Source organism: Primulina eburnea, chromosome 13, assembly GCF_022965805.1.
Source record: "Primulina eburnea isolate SZY01 chromosome 13, ASM2296580v1, whole genome shotgun sequence".
Taxonomy (NCBI): Eukaryota; Viridiplantae; Streptophyta; class Magnoliopsida; order Lamiales; family Gesneriaceae; genus Primulina; species Primulina eburnea.
In genome coordinates this window covers 29,678,649-29,705,673 of record NC_133113.1, presented here as the reverse complement: position 1 = coordinate 29,705,673, position 27,025 = coordinate 29,678,649, and the positions used below count along the sequence as shown (strand labels likewise).

The 27,025-nt window shown below is 32.9% G+C and overlaps 2 protein-coding genes across 5 annotated transcripts; both read right to left on the bottom strand.

Annotated features, from left to right (window-relative positions):
* Positions 1 to 603: 603 nt before the first annotated feature.
* LOC140808772 (B3 domain-containing transcription repressor VAL1-like) lies at positions 604 to 6,712 on the bottom strand. 4 transcript variants are annotated; one of them, XM_073166017.1, is made up of 14 exons: positions 6,293 to 6,712; positions 5,968 to 6,114; positions 5,309 to 5,390; positions 5,085 to 5,201; positions 4,050 to 4,705; positions 3,851 to 3,947; positions 3,593 to 3,767; positions 3,389 to 3,465; positions 3,236 to 3,316; positions 2,935 to 3,150; positions 2,543 to 2,592; positions 2,315 to 2,428; positions 1,714 to 1,781; positions 604 to 1,492 (listed from the first exon to the last, which is right to left on the bottom strand). In XM_073166017.1, exons 2-14 carry the CDS (start codon positions 6,078 to 6,080, stop codon positions 822 to 824), a joined length of 2,517 nt encoding a protein of 838 aa, XP_073022118.1. In that variant the 5' UTR covers positions 6,081 to 6,114; positions 6,293 to 6,712; the 3' UTR covers positions 604 to 821. The 4 variants fall into 4 exon arrangements, with proteins under 4 accessions (XP_073022118.1, XP_073022117.1, XP_073022116.1 ...); XM_073166016.1 differs by having other exon boundaries at positions 604 to 1,516; positions 6,259 to 6,710; XM_073166015.1 differs by having other exon boundaries at positions 604 to 1,516; positions 6,293 to 6,710.
* Positions 6,713 to 19,456: 12,744 nt separating this feature from the next.
* On the bottom strand, positions 19,457 to 27,025 carry LOC140810037 (uncharacterized). The gene is made up of 18 exons (XM_073167836.1): positions 26,852 to 27,025; positions 26,274 to 26,333; positions 26,096 to 26,161; positions 25,386 to 25,408; positions 25,076 to 25,251; positions 24,442 to 24,558; positions 24,283 to 24,331; positions 23,938 to 24,023; positions 23,613 to 23,714; positions 23,203 to 23,257; positions 22,711 to 22,810; positions 21,762 to 21,984; positions 20,874 to 21,036; positions 20,763 to 20,800; positions 20,136 to 20,205; positions 19,974 to 20,060; positions 19,860 to 19,885; positions 19,457 to 19,735 (listed from the first exon to the last, which is right to left on the bottom strand). The coding sequence occupies exons 3-18, from the start codon at positions 26,135 to 26,137 to the stop codon at positions 19,707 to 19,709; spliced, it is 1,386 nt and encodes a 461-aa protein (XP_073023937.1). The 5' UTR covers positions 26,138 to 26,161; positions 26,274 to 26,333; positions 26,852 to 27,025; the 3' UTR covers positions 19,457 to 19,706.

Here is a 27,025-nt window from a genome sequence, read left to right as displayed (position 1 = left end):
TTTAAAACAACTCTATTTTTAAATAATGTAGTTTCTACACCAAATGAAATATTCATCTTCAACTCATTTATTTCAAATCTTACTCTAATTTTTTGAAATCGGTCAAAAAAAAATTAATTGTGCAGTAACATTGTTATTAAGTGTTGCATCTCAAGATTTTTTTTGGGAAAATATATTGAATTTGATAATTATGATTACGATTTGTGCATGATATTTATGAGTTGGCAAAAACTTGTGAGACGGTCTCACGAGTCGTATTTTGTGAGACAGATATCTTATTGAGTCATCTATGAGAAAATATTATTTTTTATACTAAGAATATTAAATTTTTTATACTAAGAATATTACTTTTTATTGTGAATATCGGTAGAATTAACTTATCTCATAGATAAAAATTTGTGAAACATCTCACAAGAAACCCACCCTTATGAGTTTGTGCATGTAATAGCATTGTTACATTCAAAATGTATAGCAACCCACTATAACTGCATGAAAATTTTCGATTTTTTTTTAAAACTAATGACATTAATTTCTTATTTTTTAAATGCTCAAGGGATTAGAGATGGAGGACATTAAATACTTTCAATAAATACTTTCAAGAAATGTGGAAGTATTGAAACTTGATTTAGTCTCAACGAGTTTGGTTCCCTCGGGATATTTTTTTAACAGTAAACCACAATTAAAGGAAACAAATCACTCACTCAACTCTATTCCTTGTATGACTACTTAGCTAGAAACAAAGTATATGCATCCAAGAAAACAAGACTGTGGTCACAAAAATAACATCAAATAAATAAATATATCACCCAAAATTTATGCCCCTACCCATCTTCGGGATTATTTTCTTGTCCCGAAACCCCAGGAAGCAGCATGGCTCCTTCACCAGCAACATTATCCTCAATCATAGATGCTTCGAGGCTCGGCAAGTCGTTCGGCTTCTCCAGAAACATATCGAAAGGAAGAGTAGCAACGTTCATCAACGTTGTCAAGCTCATCCCATTCTCCTCGGCAATAACATCCTCTTCGCGGTACGGATCGCAGTTCAAATCCAATCTTCCCTTTTTTGCCTCTTCCGTAGGCATTCGATTTCCATCTTCATTTTCCTGATGATGGTTCATATTTAGAAGTGCATTTCCAGCCATGTCGTCTTCTTCTTCTTCCTTCTCGAAACAAATTTTGGCAAGAGCGGGCTTATCTTTCTCGTGGGCAAGCTCAGCTTCACGTTCTGATTGTCTCTTCTTCTTACGCATCATTAGAGTCTTGAACCGACGTTTTACAGTTGAACAGACATTGCATTTACACGTAGGCTCATGCTTTCCTTTCCCACTCGGAGGCTGGATGCAAACGATGCAAGAGCATCCTGGCCGGTGTCGAGGATGTCTTGTGGTGGCTCCAGCTGAAGACTCTCCCATGTCACCAATGTTGTCTCCTAGAACTGCAATGGTAGCCAACGCATCTAAGCCAGATGGTTCCCCTTCTTTTGACACATTATCTGAAATTTTTCTCCTCTTGAACTCTGGAAATTATGCACTAACAATTCAGAATCGTACTCGAGAAAAATTATTTGGTGAAGTAAACATATAAAAAATGGTTTACACCTACATATAGACATACAGATTAACAAAATAGAAAATTTGTCCGATTACTTCATTGCAAGGTTTAAACGACCACAAAGGAGGGATTTTTCCATGGAAGCAAGCTTATAATTCATACCATTGTTACAGGTAAAGAGAGCTTCCAGATCCCGTGGACTTACATCGTCTGCAGCTGAACATGAACACCTGAAGCAAATAAACAGTTCATCGATAAGTTTCCCTTTGCTCCACCTCTGATGGAACAGTAAAGGCTCAAAATTACTGCTCTGACAGACTTAGAAACATATAGAAACAAAAAAAGGTATTAATAACTTGAATGACTTAGATGATTCATACAGAAGTCTAAGGGTACGGAACTGGGGATCAGAATTGTACAATCTTAAGAGTTTTTCATGTTAAGGTTGGACTGAATCACTTAATCCCATTCTAGTGTCGTGAACAAGAAGCCGAACGATACACAAATTTGATTTTTTTTGCCTTTAGCGTCCTTTTTTGTTGATGCTTCACGTTTTAGGTATAGCCATTCAATTTCAAAAAACTAAAAAAACATTTAACTAAAAAAAAAAAGAACAGCTCCGCATTGGCCTTAAACATTTCTAGTATAGATTTATTCAAATATGGTCCCGAAAATTTATGGATGCACTCTGAAGGTTCAAGAATACATGCTCAAAAGTTAAATTCAATATTTTTATCTATATCGAACCTCTCAAGGTACTAACCTATTCGAGTCCCATATATTATCTGAACACGTCCACTTGGCAGAAAGAAGAGCATGAACGGGTAACCTTCGCCATTTTGAGCAAATGTCGCATTGTGCAAGTTGTTCCTGCTCTCTGATAAGATTATCCAACATTGTTATTAATAAACGTGCAAGAACAAAAAGTTTTCTGCAGACACTTAAATTTGAGTCTCACTCTTACGGAATAAAAAAATCCTTAAATTTTTACCCCGAAAGTCGAGAAGTGAAAATTGTCCTCTTTCCAAAAATTGGTGGTTCCTAAGCAACAGAAAAATAATCAGTACAAACTATTACCGAAGTAAAAACAAGAAGCTGAACCACCTAACATCAACACTTGCACCAAAAATTATAGATGATAAAAGTATAACTCAATAATTTGGAAGTGAAACAGCCGAAACATCATGTTTCAATTGTTGTGCCATGTTAATAGATATACAAAATAACGGGAGCATTGATGCAATACAAAAGAATCCAAAGTGAAGTCTGAAACACCACAACCATAGCAAAATAAAAGTTTCATAATCTTACAAGTTACACCTCAAGACATGAGCACCATTTACTAAAAGAACATATAGGATGAATACATGAAACTTTTCTTACATCAAATTCTTCAAATTCAAGGTCCTCAACCAAGACAATTGTTGGCTTGGCAGATGGTGAGGGACGAAGCAATTCTTGTGCTTCTTCCCAAGTAATTCTCAGCTCCAGAGCATCATCATTGTGCATAAGAAGCCGTTTATTTTTTATGTTTCTCAACTTCTTCTCAGACATAGGATTACTCTGCTGCATGGAATCATCAGATGTTCGGCCTCCAGTCTTCCAAATTTTGGGAAACAAGATCATGTCATTATCATAGGCGTAAAATCAATCGAATCGAGGAAAAAAGCAAGTAATAACTTACAGGAAGCAAGGTGTCAGTAACACCAGAATACGACGTTTCTCTAGGAGAATTACCATTTGGAAGGATGGTCGCTTGGGAATCCTACTTGTTTCGCAACAACATTACATGTCAGCAATTTAAAAGAATCAACAGGGTCATGCATAAAATGCTTACCAGCACATCACCGTTATTTGTCGCCTTCCGACATCCTATCACGAGCTGACCCCCGGGATCTATCCGACTAAATGTCACTACTCAAAACACAAACAATGCACAGTAATATAAATTTGTCTCCATCAAACAGTTTGACAAATAATCATGGATGGTAAATACTATTTAGTAATTAAAAAATATATATATAATTATCCGAGGATATACCTATGTCACCGGCTTGTACTTGCATATTTTGGATGCAAGGGGTAACACCCTCCAATACATACATCCGGCTGTTATTATTAGGCCAAAATCTAAATTGAAATGTCCAATGCTTTCCTTTAATGTCCTGAATCCTTATAGGTATGCCTTCTGATTGATTAATAGGAGGAAAATATGCCTGCAGCGAAGATTATTGTGATGGTAATTACCGAGGTTTTGTCACTAGATGCGGAAAACACTAAGCAAAAACACAAGACTAACTTCAGCACAGGCTTTAGGAAGGACCAAGCGACCAATTCGGCCAGCATCACTTGCACTCAGGATCTTCTCAAACAATGGTACAATCGAGGATTTCAAGCTGAAAATCTACTGTTAAGGAAACTCTTCAGACTTTTTTTTTCTTCACAAAGAAAATATGATTCACGAATAAAATAAGAAAAAAATAAATTATAGAGGATACTCTCCGGATAATTGCTGCAATTCTTGATCAGTGATCTTAGGCCAGTACCGAGGAAGCAGCTGAGTCCGACCACGCACATCAGCTGGAGTCCTAGCAAAACGTTTTTGTGTGATATTGGCTTTATTTGTCTCTGAACCAGCTGCGGGGCTATGCTTGACTGGCTTTGACAATGTTTGCTTTGTACTTTTCCCATGTTGGAAAGAACTTTTGCTCTGTTCAACCCCTTCAATAATCTCTCCACGAAAAGGCAGAACTGAACTTGAACTACCTAAAGGAGTTGCCAAAGCGAAGTTTAGGGACTGCTGAGCCAGAGACTCAAATGTATCTTTAACTTCTTGTTTTGGTCGACCGATATCTGGTTTGAGAAAAGAAGATGAAGAACACTGCGGTCTGAGATTTGATATGCATTTTTGGGCATCCACGGTTTTCAACATGGATTCTTCTCGTCTAAGTTGCTCGAGCTTCGAAATCACGTCATTTGCTCCCACAGCCTTCGTCAAATGAAGAAGCCTCTCGTTACTAAATTTGTTGTCATTTCCTTTATTCTCGGTAACTAGAGGATACACATCTTTTACACCATTTGTAATGAATGGGCCACTGGGAAGATCACCAGGAGTCTGCATGAACGATTCACGCATAAGCACCATGGAATCATCCTATTATCTCATAAGAGAGAAAATATTCAAAATTAATCAGATCATGGATCACAATTAAACAGGATTCAACTTCAGAGGCTTTCAAAGGAACAAATTCATGAACTACGAACAAGACAAGAATCTCTATAAAATGTGAACACACATAATGTTAAGGTTATTGATACAAGAGAAACGGTTTATTTATAAAATGACAATTCAGAATACAAGCAGTCCATTATTCAGGAATTCGAAGAGGACAGGGTGAGATGGAATGAAAATAGCAATCTCAGAAAAATATCAAAAATTAAAAAAATCTGCATATCCATACCCACCAGATTGACCTCTCAAAATAAGTGCATTTTAGTTCTTGCATTTTTAGCCATGTTAAAGCAACAAAAACCTGAACTGGTTGCACAGGTTGAATTTCCAAATGCTTTGCACAGCTTAGGCAACTGATACCTCCAAAATCCATGTATTCGTACTGATACCTTGAAGCGGCACACCCGCAATGGATGATCTGTCATGCCAAACAACAAAAAGATACACACACAAAGATTAAAAAAATAATAAATAAAATTAATTAACACATAAGAACTTCTTTAAAAAACTGAATATTATTATTACCTTCCCACATAGTCTGCATTCCCGCCAACCAGATTCCTTAAAGTGGAATGTCTCACAGAAGACTGAATTATCATACGATAATCTGAATCCACATTAGGCCATATCACAACACGAGCAGACCACACAAATCAACTAACTGATTAAGTGAAGAGAAACTTCTTTGATTCCCAGAAAATATTTAGTCGAACATAACAAATAGATACAGGATATAGTCATCATACACAAGAACTCGAGCACAGCCAGTGAAGTATGTATATGGATGAAACTTTGATCTTTCAAAGCTTCTCAGCCAATTTAAATACATATTATAAAATAATAAATTTTTTATTTGCAAAATTCAAAATAAAATGAACAATCACAAAAAAACCACGAGGAAAAACTGCAAAAAAATTGGGAGAAGGCAAGGGAACCAAAAACGGCGCAGAAAATAGAAGAAAAATTCTAAAAATAGGAAACACACGAATGTCAATGACAAAGAAAAGAAAAGAAAAGAAAATACTGATACCAGCAGAACAAGAAAAACTCTACAGCGGAACGATATTTTAGGAATTAATATCTCACATCCCCAGATTACCCCCCAAGAACTGAAATCAGACACGGTGGAGGCGATAAACTGTATGCAAAATTGAGAAGGGTCAAATTTGGTATTCAGAAATTACCCGCAGTTGTAACAAAGCGTGGCGAATCCTCCTGATTTCAAGCTCCAACCTTTCTTCCACTCAGACGACGTCGTAGTACGGCACGCCTCATTCATGCAATTCTTTGACCCCATTTCTCGCAAATTTCAACTCCCCAACTAAAAATCCCTATTAAACCCAAACATAAAACATGGAAATCAAAACCCTAGAACCCCGTCAAAAATGAAATCTTGCTGACCCATATGGACAAAACGGAGAACTCTTCCAGCAAATCGCCATATCGAAAGAAAAACGAGGAACAGTCCCATGTACCTTAATTTTTCAGAAAAAATCATGTTCCACTCACCTTGTCCAAATCAATCAAATGCACGTAAACATCTGCAGGCCGAATCAAAAACCCACGTCACCAATCTTCTAAATCACAAACTGGAAATCGAAGATTAAATCTGAGATTCAAAAAAAAAAGTCAAAACGGGGGCAGGCGCCGGTATCCCCGTCGGTGGTACTACTGATTCTTGATGTGCCAAAATCAAATCAAATTAATTAAAACAAAAAACAAAAATAGATAAACAAACGGATTAGGCATAGAGATGTGTGTAGTAGTGTAGATACATAGACGTGTATGTAGCGTTAGCGTGTGCGTAGAAAGAGAAATAGAGGAGGATAGAGAGAGAAAAAAAGCGGGCGGCCGGGCATGCAAAAGGGAACAGATGCACAAAATGCATGCACGACACTTGAAGGCAGATGCACTGAGTGAATGCTTTTTAATTCGCACACCCAATTTCTTCTCCTTTCAAAAAAATTATGTATGAATTAATATGTTTTCATAATTGATAATATTAATTAATTAATTAATTAATTTCGGGGTTTTTACTGTTTCGAGGATTTCAGACAAGCGATACGATGAATTTCCCGTCGCTTATGTATCTTAGATTCCCACGTTGTCAACGTATCGCATTTACACTATATAATGCGTATATATATATATATATATATATACATACATATATAATTGAATAAAAATATATTTACTTTCATGATTTCAAATCTACAATATATATATAATCTGTTTGACGAGTGAATTATGTTCATATTTATCATGATAAAAAAAATTTATAGTTGACCCAAATAAAAAAACTGGCTCGTTATAACATAAAAAAATCTATAAGTAATATATCTAAAAAATATTGCCTTGATATATCTTTAGATGAATAATGTATTATTTAAGAATTAGGTCTTATTTGTTTTCCCAATAAGAAATATTTTCTCCAAATTTATATTCAATGAAATATAAAACATTCTACCAGTGGTGAGACCAATTTTGTTCGTTAAACAGATTTTGTGTGTTTAGCTCGTTTTGACATACTTGCGACCCTAATTCGAGATTGATCGATCCATCCTCGTGGCTGGAAGGAGCCCTGTAATTTGTGCTTTTGAATATTTATTATTATTATAATTTCTGGTAAATAGATTGTATTATCATTTGATAATCAATTTTTTTATGTAAGGTCAAAATATTATGAGTGAGTCTCATGTGAGACCGTCTCACGGATCATAATCTGTGAGACGGGTAAACCCTACCCATATTCACAATAAAAAGTAATACTCTTAGCATAAAAAATGATACTTTTTCATGGGTGACCCAAATAAGAGACCCGTCTCACAAATAATACCCGTGCGACCGTCTCACACAAGTTTTTGCCAAATATTATTAATGGGCTCAATGAATTTTAGCATTGAAATTTTTAATTTCTTTTAAAAAAAAATTATATACACATATGTATAATATATATGTATATATATACACGGTTATGTTATACACACATCAAAAATTTGTAACTGAAAGAGTCTCATGTGATACCATCTCACGGATCTTAATCTGTGAGACGGGTCAACCTTACTCATATTCACAATAAAAAGTAATACCTTAATACCCTTAGGCAAAAACTTATGTGAGACGGTCTCACGGGTCGTAGTTGTGAGACGGATCTCTTATTTGGGTCACCCATGAAAAAATATTACTTTTTATGCTAAGAGTATTATTTTTTATTGTGAAATGGGTAGGGTTGACCCGTCTCACGGATTATGATCCGTGAGACGGTCTCACATGAGACTCACTCATACCCTTATTATAGAGGATCCATAATTTATCATATTTTTAATAAAGTCAATGGATATTTTTAATAATTTTGTGAGACAAATCTCTTTTTCGATCTAACAATAAAAAAATATAAAAAATAATATTTTTTATAGACTGAGCAATTCTGTGAACATAGATATTATGTATATCTGTATGGAATATTAATAATGATTTTATAAATAAATAAAAAATCATTTTGGTATACATTCACCTAAATTGATCGAAAATATCTAATTGGGATAATTTTTAATTAAATAGTGATATATTAAATTTCAAACGAATTGTCATGATCACCGATTATACACGTGTCATTTTCACATCAAATGATTGTAACAGACGTGACGCCTAATTTTGGAGGAGAACACCACAACATAATAATATAATTATTAAGCGATAAAATCATATAATCAATCGAGATTAATATATATATATATATATATATATATATATATATATATATATATATATTTCGCATGCAATTTTGAAAATCAAGGGGTGAAAAAAGGAAATATACTCTGTCAAGAAACGAAACATATCGTGATAACTAGATAAAGAATTTTTAAATTTCATATCTAAAGCTTCCAAATTTGTAAATAAAAAACAAAAAAATTCGTGTTTTTTTTTTAAAAAAACAATTGTAAAATTCTCTATTTTTTTTATATATTTGGTTATTTGAACGGTTTATTTCCAGACAAAGTTCGGAGTTTCCGAGCGAAAAATAGGTATAAAATTCGATTCATTAACGTTTATTTAGTGAAAATATATTGCATGCATGTTTGGAATTAAGGGTGTGCAAGATTTCGGCTAAATCGAATTAATCGACCGAATCGAGCCAATTCGGAAATTCGATTCGATTATTTCGTAAATTCGGTTTTCTAACTAAAAAAATTCAGTTATATCGGTTAATGGTTACGGTTTTCAAAATTTTTAAATCGGTTAATCGAATTAACCGATATAATAAATACTATTATTTAATATTTTTTTAATTTTTTTATCAATTTTTATATATTTTTTAATTTTTTATTTTAAAATCAACCCTAATTCTAATCTACGATCTCGTTCTCACTTCGCTAACCGAATTTCTCGTTCCCACGTCTATATTCTCTACTATTGAGTTCATCCGCCGTCGATAAAAATTATATATATAATTGAAGTTAAATCAATTTTTTTTAAAAAAAATTAATCGGTTAATTCGGTCACCAATTTAAATTTGGTTGGGTTTTCACCGGTTATGAAAATTAATTCGATCGGTTCGTTTATGGCTAAATATTTCGGTTCAGTTCGGTCATGGTTAATTCGGTTCAGGGCAAAAACTTGTGTGAGACGGTCTCAAGGGTCGTATCTGTGAGACGGATCTCTTATTTGGGTCACCCATGCAAAAGTATTACTTTTTATGCTAAAAGTATTATTTTTTATTGTGAATATGGGTAGGGTTGACCCGTCTCACAGATTATGATCCGTGAGACGGTCTCACATGAGACCTACTCTTCGGTTCGGTCGGGGAATGCTCATCCCTATTTGGAATTATAAGATAATCGAGTCCACGTAAAAACAAAATTCTCGAAAACATGCTAATATGATTGAGTTTTAACTATTATTGCCGTGGCAACAATTGTAATTATTAGGCAATTAAAACAACAACTGTCATGCTACCAAATTTGAGGTCCATGCCCGATACAATTGATTTAGGTGGGGTTCGGTGGAACTTATTATATACGTAAATATTATGTTAACTTTTAGGCATTGTTTGGTGTGCATGATAAGGGGAGATTGATTGTTAATCCTTCACTTATCATGTGTTTGGTGTGCATGATTAAGATTGTGATAGGCCTGTTCAACCCGCACCCGACCCGCACTATATGCATTATTATCCTCATATGGGTGATTATATAATCCTTTGAGGGAGAAGGAATTATGTTTGATTAATTTAAATTTTCTTTAATATTCTGAAGTTTAAAATAATTATAGATTCAAAAAATTTAATAATATTTAAATATAATTTTTAATTTGCTAATATTATAAATAATTTAATTATTATTGATCATATTTTTTATTATTATATTATTTTTAACTATAATATTATAATTTTTATTAAGCATTTTTTATTATTCAAATTTGTATTAATATTTTAATTATCACAATAAATGCATATTTATATTATTATCAAAATTTAATTTTTTTTATGATATTAATAGGTTTTTTAGTTTTTTTTTCGAAAATTAGAATTAATGAAAATTTAATAATTAATATAATATTTAAATTTTATTTATATTTTTTTAAATCAATTAAATCTAAATATTTTATTTATTTATTCAATCATTTTAAGAATATATACTAACTAATATATGATGATGGCATTTTAGTAAATAATTAACAAAAATAATCAAGCAAGTTGAACTCATGTCAAACATCATATAATTTATCATAATGTATTGTGTATCCTTACTTTTTATTTTATAATCACTATTATTATATATCATTTACTTATCTTATCACACGAACCAAACGGTGCCTAAGGTATAGTTTGTTACATGGGATAAGAGAATGATTGATAAATAATCATCTCTTATCTCATGTTTGGTATATTTTTAAAAAGCTCATGATATTGTCATGAGCCCGTGATAAATAATTTTATATAGAGATAAAGTATCCCTTTTATGATATGTGATAATTTAAATCTAATGATAAAAATACCACAAATGACTTAATTGCCTCAATATATAAAAATCATAAACCATATTGTTCTCTCATTTTACTTGTAGGTAGATTAAAATTAAATAAATACTTTTATTTATTTTTATATATTATATAATATGATAAATATATAAATGAACTCAAGATAATTATATAAATGATTTGTATGAATCTCAACAAAATTATCAGTATTACTCGATTAACCTTAAAAATTTATATTTGACTTGGCTCAATTATCATATTATATAATATATAAAAATAGGAAAAATAAAAATAAGTCATGCAAACACTGTCGACGCATGAACAAATAAGAAATATGAACGCAAGTAACAAATTTGAAATTATAAAATTTATTATGATAAGGTTAATTTTGTCATTACAATCTAATATATAAATTTAATCACTCTTATTAAAATCATACCAAACATTAAATATAATATATTACATCTTATTTATCCTTAACTTATCATTATATTATATATCACATATTTATCCTATCATGTGTACAATATAATATGATTTGATTTAATTTAATTGTGTACTAATGCATTATATTATGAAGGAACAACGTAGTTAGGGATATAAATATATTATGAGATGCTATCGTTGTATAATGCATTCAAGGTTGATATGTATCCTTATACTTGGGGTCCATATTTAATGATGCAAATGAAACAAGACACTCGCGAGTTTTTCGCATTTAGTTCGGTGAAAAACTCGTTTGAGATCGTTCGACAATCTTATCGAGTCAAGCTTGAGTTTAAGCATATTCAACTCATGAACTTGCGCGAGCTGAAACTCGGCTCGTTTATGTGGCTCACGAACTCGAGCTCATGTAGTTTATTTTTCGCGAAAATGTTTGTTTATATGATTCGCAGGCTCGAGCTCAAGTTTGCCTTGTTTATTTGGTTCGAGATTGGATCATCTACGTGTTTGTGTATGCTCGTCTAAACTAGCATCATCAATAATAAATCTTAACAAAAACATACCAACTAATTCATTTAAAAAGATTGAAAACGTTAAAATAATATGAACCTGCATTTATAGAATAAACTAGTGTGTGTGTGTGTGTGTGTATATATATATATATATATATATATATATATATATATATATATATTATGATGAAATATTTTTTAAAGCATGATAAATAAACAAATATGATCCAAATCTCATAATCGCATTGCTGCATTGGCATATCTATAAAAATTGATTAAATACTTACATATAATCAAGAGAATTCATAGAATCATAATATAATTTTATAGGTTTCACTACAAAAGAAACGGAGATTTGTAACCGTATTAGAGACCGCCAAAAATTTCGGTGTCTAATTTGAGACCGAAATTGTTATATCGGTCACTAAATATATTTTTGTCACGTTTTTTATTTAATATTATTTTTGTACCTCGATTTTTTATTCTACTCACAAATCGAAGACCGAATTTTTATTTAGGTCTCTAATTGGAGACCGATATATAACCTCGGTCTCTAATTTGCAACCGATATATTGAGATCGCCCTAATTTGAGACCGATATATTTAGGCCGTCACTAATTTGAGACTGAAATATTAAGGTGGTCTCTAATAAAACCCAAATATTTTTAGGCAAAAACTTGTGTGAGACGGTCTCACGGGTCTTATTTGTGAGACGGATCTCTTATTTGGGTCACCCATGAAAAAGTATCACTTTTTATGCTAAGAGTATTACTTTTTATTGTGAATATGGATAAGGTTGACCCGTCTCACAGATTATGATCCGTGAGACGGTCTCACATGAGACTCACTCATATTTTTAAACTGCCCGCGTTCCTCTGCTCCAGTCATCTCTCAAACCCTACAAAACTTGCGCTTTCTATTCTTCCAACACCATCGCCGCTTGTCGCCACCTACTGCCGCCGCCGACTACAAGGTATCTTCCATAGCTCCTCCATATTCTGATTCGAGCAAATTTTCTAAATGTTAAGTTTTTTTTTCCTACCTCTTTTGAGTTCTTTTGGGAGAAATTGAAACACAAATTCTTTTGTTGAAAATCCCAAAACAGCGAACATACATGATCCAAATTGCAATTTTCGGTATAAATTATAATTGAAATCATATATACGTTCTCGACTTTCCTACAAGATTTTATTCCAGAGATGTAATCGATGCCGAAAGGTCCCCCAGCTACGAGGGACTGGCTTCTGGTCCTTCAATTTAGCCAGGCATCCTCCAAACTCTCTGACACTGAATTGAGGGTAAGCACTATAATCCACGAAAAACTGTTGAAATAATGGACAGATAATGAAAATTACTGCTCAAATTCGATATGAATTGAAAAGAGGTTGAAATTGGATTAAAGAGAACTAATGTTCTGACTTTAATAATAAATTAATGGCAATAGAGGGAGGAGATAGTTAATAAATGTGAATTCGTTGGCTTATGAATGCTTAAGCTCATCAATATGGATTATATTTTCATTATTTTTTCATACAACATTAATGAACACCACTGGAGAGGTCCAAACCACCAACATTGAGCAAATTAAAACATGCATCGGTTGCCCACCAAACCTGCAAAAATAAGCAAACAACGATGGAGACATGCCTAACTTAAGCCCAAGATTGATTTACATATACATTTGTATGTCTGTTCATATTTTTTTTAAAAGTACTTCAAGTATTGATTATGGATTTGTACTTCATTGAATTGATCAGGCAGCAGAGTTAGAGATTGAAGCTTATCCACTGTTGGATGAGTTAACATCGATAGAAATATATAATGTTTATTCCAAACGGAGTCCTGCAAAGAGGTGGAATATCCAGCTTTACCTATAAAGAGGATAGTATTATTCAAATGTTCATGGTATGATCCGACGCCCAGGATTGGTACGAGAGTACATTCTAACTACAAGTTAGTTGAAGTCAATGCAAATAGAAGACTCAATAAATTTGAACCTTTCATTTTTGCGGTACAAGCGGGTCAAGTATTCTACGCTAAATATCCAACGATAAGAAGAGGACCTAGTGAATGGATAGCAATTTGTAAAATGAAGGCTCGATCAACCATAGAAATGCCAACTTCCCTCACGCATGAGGACCACGATGCCTTTCAGAATGAGGAAGCGGGGGGACATTCACTTGATTCACAAGTTCAAACTACATCACAGTTACTTGTAGATGTAAACGTTACTTATGAGGAATTGGATGATGAAGAGATGTCTACCGATGATGAGATTGATGTAGTAATAGAGTCAGACTATGATAACTTGGATATTAATGATGATGATTATACAGACTATGATGAAGATTGAATTGTATGAATGAGAACAATGATATTTAACAACTTTCATATTAAAAGGCCATGATATCTATTTTTTATGTGATTGAGTAATATTTCAAAATTGTTTGTGTTACGATTTGATTTTGCAGTCTTCATCATGGTTGACATTGCAGAAGAAGATGTTGGTGATCGGATTGAGCTCAGAGTAGTGGGTAATAAATAAGTATTTTTTTAAATCAGCAATAAGTATTTTATTATTTTTAAACTTTATAATATTCAATCAATTTTATTTTTTGCCTGTTTTAAATATTGATGAATTTTTTATTGCAGTTTTGTTCCTCATGGACATAGGGTTTCTGCATATATCACTTCTAAGTTCAAACTACGACAGTATGCATCTGGCCATACATGGGGACATTTAGATGAAGAAGGAAAAGATTTTTACTACAAAGAGTTTTTGGTAAGAAGTTAAATACTAATAATAACAGTAGAAACAATAATTATACTTTTTTTGTTTATGTTGGTTTAAACATTGCAGAAGATATATACATGGCAACCTGGGAAAGAGGAACAATTTAAGTCAACATGGAATTTGTATTGTCAACAACTATACAAAAAGCTTTCGCAAACACTAGTACCTCCTTCTGCTTTTCCAGACTTTTCTTCACCTATTATAGATTGTGATGAGACTCAAGCTCCTTAGACACCGTCCTAGTAGTTAAAGTTTGAGTTTCGATTAGATTGACATATAAATGTTTGGAAGTGGTTGAACATTTTGTAGAATGAATTGCCATTTGTTTTGGATATTTAACACTTGAATAGTTGGTATAAATATTTGTATTGATTTTGGTGTTGATAAGTTGTGGTTTGGAATAGTTGTATTGATGTTAATACTGACTACTGAGTTGTGTTTTTTGGATGGTTATATTGATTGATTATGCATATTGCGTTGTGTTTGGATTGGGGTAAATAACAGAGGCTGGAGTGGGAAAAACAATATCTAATTTAGAGACCGATTTCTTACATTCAGTCTCTAACTTAGAGACTGATTATGTTGTGTTGGCCTCTAATATAGCGACTGAATAATAATTCGGTCTCTATATTAGAGACTGCGTGTACGTAGTCGGTATCTAAAGTAGAAACCGCATATATAATATCGGTCTCTATTTTAGAGACCGAACATGTAAATGTGGTCTCTAATTTAGAGACCGCTTAATTGTATCGGTCTCTCAAAATTAGCGACTAAAGGTATTGATACCAACAAAATCGGTCGCTAATCGGTCTCTAATCCGTGTTTTTCTTGTAGTGTTTAGATTAATAAAACTAGACATATCATTAATCAAATAAATTGTAAATAAAATCTTGATATGATTTATTAACCATTTACAATAAATTACTTGAAATTTATAAATTTTCTACAACTAAGATATTTTAAAATATAATATTTTAAATAGAATAGAATATAATGAATTTATATTGATAAACAAAACTAAAATCTAAATTTTAGAATGATATAATATGACGGTTAATTAAAAAATTATATATTAAATCGATAATTCATTCAACAATATTAATAATTATTTTAAGATAATAATATCGAACTTAATATGGTTAAAATTTAGAATTATGACTACAATATTGTTTAACAAGAGATAATATTTATTATATGATGATTGGAATGAATAAAAATAGAACGAAAAATTATATGATAATATAATGATATTTTTATGTTTAACATGTCTAATAAATTATTATTCGTTCAATTCATTTTCTAATGAAATGAAATAACAAATCTATTTTAAAATATAAAAATAATTAGAAATATATATGATGAATGATATTTAGACTTTTACTTACATGAAATTATCTAAATAAAATTTGTTGATTTATTAAAACTTAACTACTAGGACCGTTCTATATATTTATTTATGAATGAAATAACAATTCAATTTAAAACATAAAATAAAAATTAGAATCATATACGATGATAACTGAAATTATCTAGTAAAAATTGTTTAAGTACTAAAAATAAAATTAAACAATTTATTCATTGTCTTTAAAATTTTCTTGAACAAAAATACGAAAATAAGAATTAAATCGGATATGTTCATTATTCAGATTTGAGCAAAACCAACACAAATAGAAATTACAGTTTATGTTTTCTGATTTATTTTTATTTTACAAATTTAATCGATTTTTGTTTATTAAAAATCAATAACAGCCAGATTTTCAGTTAAAAAAAATAAAAAATAAAATAGGTGGACTTCAGTACCGTGTTAACGATTTTCGCGCGAACCCACTCGCATGTCCTTAGGCTACGTTTGGTTGGAAGGATTAAATAAATTAATGATTAGTATGTAAATGATAAAAAAAAATGATTGTGATAGAAATGTAATATATGATGTAAAATAGTATTATGTTTGGTATGATTTTTAAGTATGGATAATTTTGAATTTTTTGATAAAATGACGAAATTTCCCTTTTCTTTTTTTTTTCTTTACTCCGGCGACGGCCCGGTCCGACGGTCGACGGTCGGCGGCAGGTCGGTGGTTGGCCGGAAGCGGCGGCTGGCGGTGGTCTGCCGGAATCGGCTGGCGATGGTCGGACAGAATCGGCGACGCTGGTCGGCCGGAAGAAGCGGCGTCGGCGGAAGCGGTGGAGGTCGACGGACGGCGGTTGCCGGCAGCGGAAGCAGCGGTTGTCAGCGGCGACGGTCGGAGGCGGCGGCGGTCGGTGGAAGGAAGTGGTGGGGAGTTTGGATTTAGGAGAAGGGTACTAAAATTGGAAAAAGCATGATGAATTAAGAGTGAGATAAATAATCCTAGAGAGTGAGGAGGTATTATTTTAACCTACTTAATATAACTTAATCATTCATAGGAGGGATTGACCTGGTTAAATAAAAAACGTACCAAACGAGTGATTAGATAGATTTAAAAAAAATAAACCTACTTAATCCTATCAACCAAACGCAACGTTAGAATATTGTTTTAAGGATAACATGCAATTTTTTTATTATAAAAATAAAATTTTATCTATGCACGCATTTGAGTTTCAAGAGAATAAATATTTATTATTAGTTGTCCGAAAACATGTAAATAATTTTAATGAAATTTGGTGAAGTGTATTTGACCAAATAAAAATGAATAAAATACATTAGCTCGATTTAAAAATTGACGTGAAATTTATTCATTGTACTCCCCGTCAAGCATAAAAAATGAAATTATTTAATGAATCATATGAATTTGTAAACAACGACTAAGAGATACTTGCCCAATAAAAAATAAACGACGGTTGAGTGATTCATTGACTGACCTTTTCCATTTTCCTCAATTAAATTCCCAGAAAGCGAATAATAAAAGCATATTAGTTGATCAGGAACTCAAATGAAAACTAGTTTAAATTTCATTCATCAAATTTTAAGATATATAAAAATTTACCAACGCAAAATTGATTTCGAACGTTTCCGTATTCCTTAAAATTTAATTATTTTACGGGACAATTTCGATTTTAATATTGCAAGTTTACATTATTTTTTTTAGTCATGTGACTTGTCAATGTTAGATTTTCATCTACTAACTTAATTTTTTTTTTGTTTTGGTCAATTTTCATCCGAAACCAATAAATCTATTACATATGGCTTACTTGAAACTGATACGCTCATACTACATGACTTTATAACAAGAATAGAAGCTATATTATATGCATGAAAATCTGTCTATGTAAAATAAAGGGAAACGACAAGTTTTTTCTCTTATTTTAAAATATTTGATGTCATTTTGCTTTAATTTATCATTTTTTGTTGTTTAGTTTTATTTTGATGTGTATAATATGAGTTTATTCTCGCTATATGGGTTACGTAGAAAAATATCGATATCAGATAAACAATATTGAAAAAAATTAGTGAATTTTGGTTAAAAAAGACCAAAAAAAAAAAAAAAATCTCCAAGTTAATTGATGAAAACCAAACATTAACAAATTATATGACCAAAACCCGAAACATGCTAATTTAAATTACTAAAAATTGCAATGTTCTCTTATTTTATTAAATACTTCGACTACTCATCACATATTGGTTGGTAATACCTCCGGATCGGAGATAAGTTCGGACTACTCTCGGTAGCCCAGAAGAGCAGGGGCTCAGTATTCAGAAAGTCAGGAGTCTTCTCACGTGTGATGTGGGTAGGAGGGCATCTAGGAGGTCATCTTTGCCGACCTCCCAAATGCTCGTGGTCGTAACACAGGAAGTGATGGCCGACCTCACGCGCCGACCTCCTAGATTTTGGTATCTTATTGTTGGATATGTGTCGGCCGAGCTCCCACCGGGTCCAGACCATAGACGAGCTCCTGCCTAGGGAGCTCACATTCAGACATTAACAGGGAGCCCATAAAAATGAAACCCAGAAATGTAAAGTCCATTAAGATTTAACCTAATTTTGTACACGCTTATGAGAATCTAAATATACCAAATTAGGACTATTTTGTTCTCCTATAAATATCAGGTTTCATTAATTGTTTATTCATTAATATACTCACTCACTCTACTCATATAGTATTCTCTCTGTTTTCTATTCTTTGACTTTGTGCTTCCAGATTTCGAAGGTCCGATCCGAGATTCTCAAGTGAAGATCCAACCTCTCGGCTATCATCTCGGATTTCAGCAACTTCAGTTGGGTAAAATGCATCCAACACCCTTGTAAAATATTGAGATTGTGCAAAACGCTCAACACAAAATTTACATGTATTACAGTCCCTATGTTTTTAAGAAAGAAGCTCACGTACCCTAGATCCGCCTAATATGTGTTTGTAGGTATCTTGAACAGGAATCTTTGGGCGTATGGGATGGGACGAAGACCCAACAAGAAGAATGTCACGTATATAATTAGAATTTGGAAGAGCATCCAATGATTGACCTTGAATTAATTATGCATAAAGATTCTACAGCATGGCGTCGATCACGAGCACTCTGGCATGGGCGGTCACAAAACTGCCATGATATATTAAATTTATCTTGGAAATCAGCAATTAGTGACAAAAAGCTTAGGCAACATGTGCATTGCATGCATGTATTTTATTTTACAAACAAGACTGCCATCTGTAAAAATATCAATGATGATTATTGTAATACAATGGATAGATATTATCGAAGATAAAAACGATGAATCTACTTATCAAATACCTTTTTCAACCATAATGTAATGAATAATAAATCATGTTATTATACAAAATATTAGATATGCCTAAAATTAACCCAGTCTGGTGGCGGATCTAGAAAACCCTGGGAGTGGCTTAATGTACTTGTTTTTTAGAATGGTTAAAAGGAGGGAAAAATGCCGAATTTTAGAAAAAATATACATAAAATTTCAAGTTTTTTCATGTGATATATACCCATCTGCTAGATCAATTCATGCCCAAAATCAATAACTTTGCAGAAAAATAACAAAAGATATCAATCAAAAAGAGTTTACGAGAAGAAGAGAATCTGTGAATCATTGAATACGATGGAAATCAAATAATGCTGTTGCATTGCATATATATATTTTTTCCGATTGTCAGAAGAAAAAACTTCAACTCTATTTCTCTGGAAATATTTCTTATCCAGAACTGATCGTTTTCAGTGATCGTCAATGCATACCAGGGGGCATCATCTGGCACGCTATGCTGTTTTTTCAAGATTTCTTGGTTGCATCACCCCTCACTGAATGCAAAAAGTTAATCACAATGAAAAGTTCACAATTAAAAGAAGAAATATATACATGTACATACATGTGTGTGTGCGTGTGTGTTGCAAATACTCAGTATTGTGTATTAATGAAACTAACCTGCTGTGGAAGAGCATGATTCTTCACTGTGCATGAAGAAATTAAATTTAAATAAGTTTTACGGGAATAAAATGAAATCTTTTATATGTCGGACATGAATGACAAATGTTAAACCTCAGCCGACTAATCTCTCTCGTGTCCTCGCTCGCAAAGCAGGTAGAGGTATCTTTATCTTCATCATCAATTTTAAAAGTAGTATACCTGCCATTATGCAGAACAAAACAATTAGGGAGCACAAGTTTAACGTAAAAATTCTTCCGATAATTTGAATACTACCTTGTATCTGAAATTTTGAAATCAGGATAGTCTTCCGGTATCTTGTACTTTGAATATGGAAGAATTGTATCTGATTAAATGAGAAAAAGAAAACATAAATTTTTTAACCAACTTCAAAGGGGAAAAAGAGCAGCATCAGATAGTATCCAGAATTAGCATTCTTACTGGAGAAGCTGATAAACATAAAATGAGAAATGAAGGGGAATGGCTTTTTTTAGAAAAAGAACGAAACATTTGATATCGAAATTAAGAAAAAATGGAGGAAGTCGAAAACGCTATAGAGTTGAATTGGAAATATAATTTCTAAAGGATTGCTGCAGGAATGAGGAAACTGAAACTTGGGATTAATTTGCTGGTGGTTAAAAATGTTGTTTGTTTTCCCCATAGCAGCCTAATTAAAGTCAGTACTTCAATTTTGCCCTGGAAAAATGTTTAGGCTTAGTAATAACTGAGATGGAATGCAACTATTTTACTAGACCAAAGCATACAGAGAACCTTTGTTTTTCCAAAAACCAGACTTACTGTGATTTTGTATCATAGATCTACAAAATAATGCAGAAACTGAAGAGAACTCGCGCAAAATTTAATAAATCTTCTTTGATTGGTAAAATATTGGGAAAAAATTACCTGCCATATCAAAACTTCGATTTTGTTTGGTACTGAACCTGAAGTCACAAGAAATCCTGTCAGGAGAATACATATTTGAGAAGAATGGAGAAAATATTACATGAGGCGGACCTTTTAGTCTGTAGATTCCAGTCTTCAAATTTGAAATCTCTTTTCCAATGGTTTTCAATATCGAATTGATCATTAAAACTGACGTCACTTGGATCTGCCCGACTATCGCAAAATGATTCATAATCTCCCAATTCATCATCATCGGCATCTAAGAAGTTTGGACCTATTGAATGGAAAAAGAACAAATGTTCCCAGTGATATCATTTAATATAGTGAATCCTACCCAAGCAAAGAGAAATTGGCTTGGCCAATAAAATATGATCTGTACCAACTCTTTGCGTATAGAAGAAAATATAACACGACATAGGAAAAACCTCAGTCATTAAGCAACCTAATGACCCAACTCAACAAAATAATTACAAGAAAAAAATCTGAAGCCCCATTTTCAGATAGTAAATATTAGTAGCAACGCCATTGTCAGGATGATGCCTTTCTTAAGAGGCAGAATGTCGTTAATAACCCCTTAAAAAATTACAAGTTAAAGGTGTGTGATAGTTCACCAGTAACAATTGATTTCAAAGAGCATGTTTCAAATAATAAAGAAAATGTCATTAAATTAGAGTCAAAGATGATTAGCACTGTACACTTATATACATGGTAAGTTGGTCAAAAAATTTCCAGGTGATCCAAAAGCATACGACTATCAATTCAAAGTGCAACAAACGCAGATTCAACTTCTCTCAAGAAGTTTGATAGAGTCCACAAAAAATAAACCATGGACCCAAATACTACCCCTTTTGGCTATACGAACTTTTAGATTCTTTTGATCTGAAAAAATTAAACCAGATGATTTATGCTCAAGAATTCCTCATATATGACTTCAAATCATAAGTAAAAGAAAGAAAATTTGGTTACAAATGAAGAGGTATATTGAACAACAAACACTACCATTCCAAATGATTTTGCCATTTTCTCGGCCAATGGAGAAAAGCTCATTCTTGCTAAAAACACCCTTCAAATCACTTGCATTCGAATAGAATGGAGAGGACTTTCTGAAATTTAAGAATTTTGGATTTGGACCACCAATTATATTCACCTTCTCCGTGGAGCAGAAAGGGTATTTTCTAGAGCTGGCATAAGGTGAAAATTCAGAATCTTGCATCATGACGTCCTGTAGTTTATCCATTTGATGCATTAGTCTGAAAGTGTGATAAATATACCCAGAAATACTGGGGTTAAAATAACTTGGCAGGTAACATGTAGAATGTCAACAACTGCAAACATTTGATAAATCAATGACAAAATACAAATGTATATAAAGTACATTCACCCAAGAAGTGATTCTTCTAAGTGGCAGTTAAGGAGGCCTGAATAATTGGAAATAATCAAACATTGGTCAAGCAGTAAATTTCGCCAATTACAACTTAGACCAATTCTCGCTTCCTATTAGAATAAAATTTCACCATATTTTGGCTCAAAGTTTAACTCACAAGAAATCGATTGTGTATATAATTTCTAACCAGATAATATAGACAAGAGCTTTGAAATAATGAAAACAAAATTTAAATTGTCGGTTTGCTTAACAACCAGGAATATGGATACGATCCTTCACTTTTTCCTGCATAGCTGAAGACATAGAATTTTAGCTGACAGTATAATCAAGTATTTACCAGGAGCTCCAATTAATACATGCTGGTAAACACATGTTGAGCACCTTAGCAGGTGCAGGTTAAATAACACAAGTGGAAATGGCATTCAATAAATTTTATGGGCATGCTAAATAGCTTAGAATAAGAATCCGGCCCTGCACAAGGATTATACATGGGACCTACAAGCACATCCGATTTTGACCCCAGAATTATTTATATAGCTGAAAATCGGAGATATAGATGCTCACCATTTGGAACCCAAGATCATCAAAACTATAATCCATGTGTTTGGATGTTGTAGGTTGTTTCCAGGATTTTTTTGGTGAAGAATAACCCTTTAAAAAGAATCTGTAAAATTCAGCAAAAGATAAGAGGGTAATAATCAAATGGATTATAGGCAAGAAATTATTATAAGAGATGTAAAAGGCCAGTATATGATTATACAGTGAAGGAGAAGTACGAGAATGGAAAAATTAATTCATGTTATGGTTCCAAACAAATACTCCTTAAGTAGTGTGCAGTGGAGGAATCATGTGAAGAGCTTATCAGTTGAGAGATACGAGAATGGAAAAATCAATTCATGTTATGGTTTCAGAATCCACACACGACAAAATCTGTATGTAGCCCTAGAAATCTCAGGATTTAGATCACAGAAACCATGGCTAGAAGATCAAATCTAGACTTGATTCCTAAATTACACCCCGTTATGACCTCTTCCATCAGCAATTTCACGAGATTACCTCCCTGGTGTCTTTGGTGACTGAACTGGAGTTTGTGCTTCCACTTTCCCTAAACCTGAAATGAACAAGATATGTATCGTTATTAATGCATGCTAGATTTATAAGGCCCACTAACGATTCGAAAGATCATATAATTTTCATAAAAAAAAGGATTCCTTCATAATTTGGAATTACAAGTGAGTTTATCTGCAATAACACAATCCTGTAAGGTAAAACTCTGAAGTTTTGGAGAATGATTTCTCCGATGTGTAGACAAAAATGCCAAAATGAAACAAATTTTTTTATCTCGGGAATGGGAGGCGAAAAATATATACTGTATCAAAATTTTCAGATAGCGTGATACAAAATTTATAGCATTTCACTCAATGATAAACAAGAACTTTATTATTCAATAAATTATAAAAGCAAACCTTCAACTGAAAATGCAACATGAGCTTCCTGTTCATGCACTGAAGTTTCTTCTGCATTGCTGTTTGTTCCGCCATCGCCAAGCAAATCCATAACTGACATCTCTGGGAACATCAAACAAGATGGAAAATATATTCCAGCTGAGTATCGCATATAAAATTTTTATCATCAATATTGCAGCAAACAGAGTATCGATGATAAAGGCATGAACACCCTCCTAAGAGTGATTCTCCAACAAAGACATGACTTTCGTTTGACAGCCAACATGGAACAACATATGTTCTTTGGAAACAGTATGGGAACTAACACAGATCAATTGATGCTCACGCTGTGCAGGGGACAATATGGAATGATCAAATTTGTTGTCATTCCCAGCTAAATGTTCTTTTGGATCAGTCAAACGGGCCAGAACCCTGTGAAGAATTCGGTGTTAATTCCTTCTGGATAAGAGGATTTTTCTTCAAACAATAGTTAGGAAACATAAAACATGATGCAGCACAGAAACCACAGAAATGATATTCCACATAAATTTGTGTCGACTACCAACATAATAAAGTAAACAAGTCATTGTTATGATGTAATAATTTAATAGATACATAAATTATTAAAATTGCAACAAATTCATTAACAAATTCCAAAGCATGTATGTGATTCACATTTAAACGCACTCACTTCTTTGATTTTCCAGTATCTGAGTAGTGACTAGTTGATGTTCCTGAGGCTGAAACAACAGAGAATGACGCTTACCCAAAAAACAAAGTCTCGATAAAACAATAAAGCATTTGACCTTGTCGGACGAAAAGAAAAAACGAATTAGGATGAGAAGCATACTTTCTTCTTTTGGTTTAGATTGATTTACAGTGTCTCTACCAGTGTGAGTAGTTGGGAACTGGTGGGCGTACTGATGATGGAATTCGAAACCATCATCGTCATTTGAGTTATCTCTTGCTTTTGACGATCGGAAAGAAATAATTAAAACATATCAGTGAAAATTTTATGTAACAAATTAAGACACTTGCTAAATTCCAACAATAAATGCATCATCAAATATGGGTGCATAGAGCGCAGTCATGAACCAAAATGTCAAAATCATTTTTAAATAGTTGTACAGCTTATGAAATTCAATGATGTTTAAGCAAGCCAGGTTGCATATGCAACTGCCAAAAAAATGGTATCAGAAGCATGGAACTAAATATATACATCGAACCAAATAAATCCAAAAAGAATCAACAATAAAATGGAGACTATTAGTCAGCAGCAGCATAGTGTAGATAAAAGAAAACAAAACAAAACATAACTTCTACTTTTTTTATATAAAAAAAGTAACGTCAATACTCAACTAATTGTTGACTTAAGTGACAAATAACTATGAGTTACACTCCTAATGGTCCTCATCGACACCAAATAATGAGAATCTCTGAAAATCAAGCATGTAAAAGCACAAAACGAAAGTATCGCAAATTACCGTTCAAGCTACTGGTCTCGTTCTCGTAAGCTCTAGATGATGCATTTACCAAACTAAGTATGTCAAGTGATCTATTATTTTCATAATTTTGACTGCACGAAGGTTTTCCATCAACATAGCCTTCTGATCCTGCTGCCTGCTGCTGTCGTTTCCTTTGTTCAAAATACTGCCTTTGCCTGTAATTTTTTAAGTCAAGATCAATTTGGGACAGAATATATTCACTCCACTCCACATGGAAAGTACTGAGAATTTCATTTGCTGAGCATGAAGAGAGAACAAGAAATCGATATGCTGTAGAGAGATTTTGCACCTTTTATGGATTGAATTTCTTGACTGCATTTTTTCACCATGAATCACCCGCATGAAACAAATGCTAATGTTAACCACAACCAATGAAACAAACTACGATACAAAAGTTGCAACATAAGGCAAGGATTGCATCAATATCTATCATGTAAATTAAGCAACAGGAAGAAAAAGGCATAGCACAGGAGAACTAAAAACATCTGTTAGAGCAATATAAAGTTATGCAAGTGCTTCATTGCAATGAAAAGAATTATCCCTAAGTGCCTCTTAGAGGATACGGAACATTCATGCTGGCTAGACTAAACTAACAAGTATTGAGAGAGCTTAAACTGTCAGATTGGACAAAGCTTTGATGACCAAAACTTGGCTCTAGTAATAGTAGCCTGTAAAGTGGGGCCACCTCTATTGGCCGACCTTCATACTCTGTGCATTTGTTATATGATAAATCCTTGATTTGATGGTCTTTTTGTCACCATGAACATAAATTTATGTCGTCAGTTATTGCAGTGTTCTAGTCACTTATCCAACTTAACATGAGGTAAAATTACCAAATATGAAAATATCTCAAACAAATTACTTATATACCTTGTATGAATGGTTGTTACTTAAATAAATAGTCATGATTGTTTTTTAAAAAAAAACACTCGTAAGTGCAGCTAGGAGTCCCCAAAATAGTGAGCTTAAATGCAAAGAAGTCAGCTGATCAAAACTCACAGTTGCCACTTTCCGCCTTGATCCACCCATCCATTGTAACATTGTGTACCATACACTCAGACTCAACTAAGCCAAAGAACAATTAAAAAGAAAGAAAAAGAGAAAATGTCATCAGCAATGCAAATCATCATAGAAACATAATGTCATGAAACATCAATCTGAGGAGGTAAAAGCTGACCTTACCTGCATCTAGGGATTCAGATATAATGCTGTCCAAAAAACAACGTAACTGACAAATCTATAGATATAACACTGATTAACATCATCATGATTTTGTAGATTATTTTACTTTATTCAACATAACGCTATAATTAAAATGAAAGAACAACTTATATTTTGGTCGATATCACGAAAAATTGTAAAACTAATGATTCAACCACAGCATAAACAGCAAGTAAGAAATTGAAGATAACTTGAGAGTGATGAAACCATTTATACGCTTTGAGTTCTATCAAACAAATGAAAATTTTATAATTTTAGAATCTAATTGAATATATAGGCAAAAATAAACCAAATAAACAAATGATGAAACCATATGCATGTGAAGTAGAGTTGTCTCACCTTCTAACTGCTTAACAGGATCATATAACGGTTTATCAAAACGCGAACTCATCTACATAATACCTAATTACTCAGAATCAGAAAATTCATCACTCAAAACTCTCGATACAAGGTAACATAAAAAGCGTAAAAGGAAAGCGACGGTGTAAATGGAAAGAGGCACTTGGAAAGAGCAAAAACATTTGAAATTACTACCTCTGTTCCTAGATCAGACGGAAAATGGAGATGAATTGCGTAGAGTTTTCGGATGAATTCGATGTTCTTCGGTAGTCCGTAGTGATCGGCGGCTTCAGAGTAGCGCAAGGTAGAGATAGGAATAGCGGGAACGCACGAGTCCCGGAGTTTTATATAGCTAAGCCACCCATACGC